This window comes from Colobus angolensis, unplaced genomic scaffold (assembly GCF_000951035.1).
Source record: "Colobus angolensis palliatus isolate OR3802 unplaced genomic scaffold, Cang.pa_1.0 Scaffold48, whole genome shotgun sequence".
Classification (NCBI taxonomy): Eukaryota; Metazoa; Chordata; class Mammalia; order Primates; family Cercopithecidae; genus Colobus; species Colobus angolensis.
The window spans coordinates 2,934,959-2,937,766 of NW_012118265.1; the positions used below are offsets into that span (position 1 = coordinate 2,934,959).

Consider the following 2,808-nt stretch of genomic DNA (forward strand, 5'->3'; position numbering starts at 1 on the left):
CCGATCTCAGGTGATTCGCCTGCCTCGGCCTCCCAAAGTGCTGGGATTACAGGCATAAGCCACTGCGCCTGGCCGAACATCATCTCTTAATTATTCTGTTCTCAACTTGCCGTATGGCATGCTTTTATCCCCTGTTGGTTACATAAAACCACAAGATTCTTCCAAGTATAAGTACTAGACAACACTATCATGTTTAAAAATATAAATTCATGCCCATTTTCAAATTCTTGACTAAGGGTTTGTTCTATGTCCTATCACTAATTTTTTAATTTGGAAATTTTTTTAAAAGGTAGATGACTTCCCCTGCCTTTCTATTTTCTGCCAGCTCCTCCCACTTCCTCCCTTTATCCTCACCCTCAACCCTCAAGCTCTCCACCTCTTCCCAATGTAAACAAAGATCGTATTATAGTCTAGATCACATAACAAAGAGAACAAAAATAAGTGGCCCCCAAATATTAACTTACCCATTGAGGAAAGGATCTGAGCTATTATTAGTGATGGATCTCATGTCTGGGGTCATCGTGGGTGGGTTGACAGCAGCCTGAACTGGAGCAAGAGTCTCAGCTTCCATGGGGAGCTGTCGACAGAGGGCAGCTTCCTACAGAAGTAACAACAGTCAGAGTGGGAAGCAAGAGTCATTCACTCATTGTCACAAGGCATGGAGCAGAGTGTACGTCACATCAAAACTTTTCACCAGGCCGGGCGCGGTGGCTCAAGCCTGTAATCCCAGCACTTTGGTAAGCCGAGACGGGCGGCTCACGAGGTCAGGAAATCGAGACCATCCTGGCCAACACAGTGAAACCCCATCTCTACTAAAAAAACACAAAAAACTAGCCAGGCAAGGTGGCGGGCGCCTGTAGTCCCAGCTACTCCGGAAGCTGAGGCAGGAGAATGGCGTGAATCCAGGAGGCGGAGCTTGCAGTGAGCTGAGATCCGGCCACTGCACTCCAGCCTGGGAGACAGAGAGAGACTCCGTCTCAAAAAAACAAAAACTTTTCACCAAATACAAAGCACTGTGTATTTACTCCCAGCAAGTCAAAATCACCAGGCAACCACTGGTATTCTTTCTTTGAAGAAAGTCTTACAGACATTAAGTCACTTCACATTCACAAAGTTAATGGGAAGCTCAGCTATTATTTGACCTAAGGGCACTTACTGTTGCAATCATCCCACCCATGCAATTATTTAAACACCCAAATCAGAGAAAGTCCTCTCAAAACACTTCTCAGAGACAAGGCTATTTCTATCTCAGGTTCTCAAACCAAATCTATATCAATCAACGTAATCAGATTCCTCTGGACTATAAGGTACATTCTGGTCTTTGCCACTTACAGGCCAGTAAAACTGTGGAATTACAGAGTCCAGGCTCTACATTAAATTGCATCTGGCAGTTTTATGTTTACAGACAGGACAGCAAAACAATGAGTTGAAAGTTTACTTTGAAAAGTCAATCAGTGGCCAGGGGCAGTGGCTCACAGTCCATAATCCCAGCACTTTGGGAGGTCGAGGTGGGCAGATCACTGGAGCCCACAAGTTCGAGACCAGCCTGGGCAACATGGTGAAACCTTGTCTCTACAAAAAATACAAAAATTAGCTGGGCCTGGCGTTACTTGGGAGGCTGAGGTAGGAGGAGCCCTGTGCCTGGGAGGTTGAGACTAAAGTGAGCAGAGATCACGCCATTGCACTCCAGCCTGGATGACAGAGTGAGAAGCTGTCTCAAAAAAAAAAAGAAAAAAAAAAAAGTCAATCCATTTGACTACTTCGTTGACTAAAATGCTGAAGATTGGGGAAACATGTAGATCCAATCCAAATCCCACAGACAAGTAACTGTTTCACAGCATATGGATTTTGTTAGAAAAAAACAAATAATATAAACATTATTTTATAAAAGCTAGCATTACATTGCCAAGGAGAGTCCATCCAAAATGCTACAAATTTACTGACTGCAATTACTTTCTCTAGGTATGATCTCCAGGAGTCTCTCTTTTTTTGACAAACATAACCAGACATCAAATTCCTTTCAAATTTGCTGCTGTTTCCAGAGAATACTTTTATGTTTACATTTGCATCCCAAACCAAGGTTAGGCCTTTCCCCATATTTATGCCTATCAGTTTCCCACTTTCCATGCTGAAGTCATTGGTCTCACTGTCCCTCAAACCGTAAAACCACGGCTACCATGGCAAACAGAACATTTAGGACTTCTAAATTACAGTATCTTTGTTAGGTCTCTTCCAGCTCTAACATGCTGTGACTTTAGAGGGTAACTGCTGTCTAGACAAGTCCTAGTGAAGTCATCGGCTATAAAAATTTTCAGTTACTAGAGTTCGTTGTGCTGTTACAAACCATGAGAGACCTGATTGATTAAAAACAAAAAACAAAAAACAAAACAAAAAACACTGTATTGTTAACTTATACTGAAATAAATCTTCTAGTTGGAAAGGGTCTCTGGCTCACTTCTGTTCATCTAAATTGCAAATAATCGAATACCGAACTAACAAATTTTATTCAGGAATCTATAAAAAGCAAATCAAAAAATGGAGATTTTTTTTGGTAAAAAGTTATTTTCATTCACCATCTAAATCTTGGAAGTGCCTTCTGAATAAACCTAGAAAAATCAAATTACTTTCTGATAGTTGTTTTTAACATGGCAGACAGGGTGCATTAGAAACCTTATTATTCAACCAAAGTTTTCCTGAAAGCCTCAGAAGGAACAACAGGGATTGAATCTGGCATAAAAAGCCTGGACCCCACCAGTCCCCATCCCTCAAGCACACTCATATACCCTGAGCCACAGTTTGAAAAAATGT

General features: G+C 41.7%; 1 protein-coding gene across 3 annotated transcripts in view; it reads right to left on the minus strand.

Moving 5' to 3' along the window:
• WWTR1 (WW domain containing transcription regulator 1) overlaps positions 1-2,808 on the minus strand; it is a 154,424-nt gene that overhangs the window by 10,395 nt on the left and 141,221 nt on the right. For all 3 annotated transcript variants that reach the window (XM_011958940.1, XM_011958938.1, XM_011958939.1), the window contains exon 5: positions 465-598. In XM_011958940.1, coding sequence (XP_011814330.1) covers positions 465-598 — 134 coding nt within the window. The remainder of the gene's footprint in view (positions 1-464; positions 599-2,808) is intronic.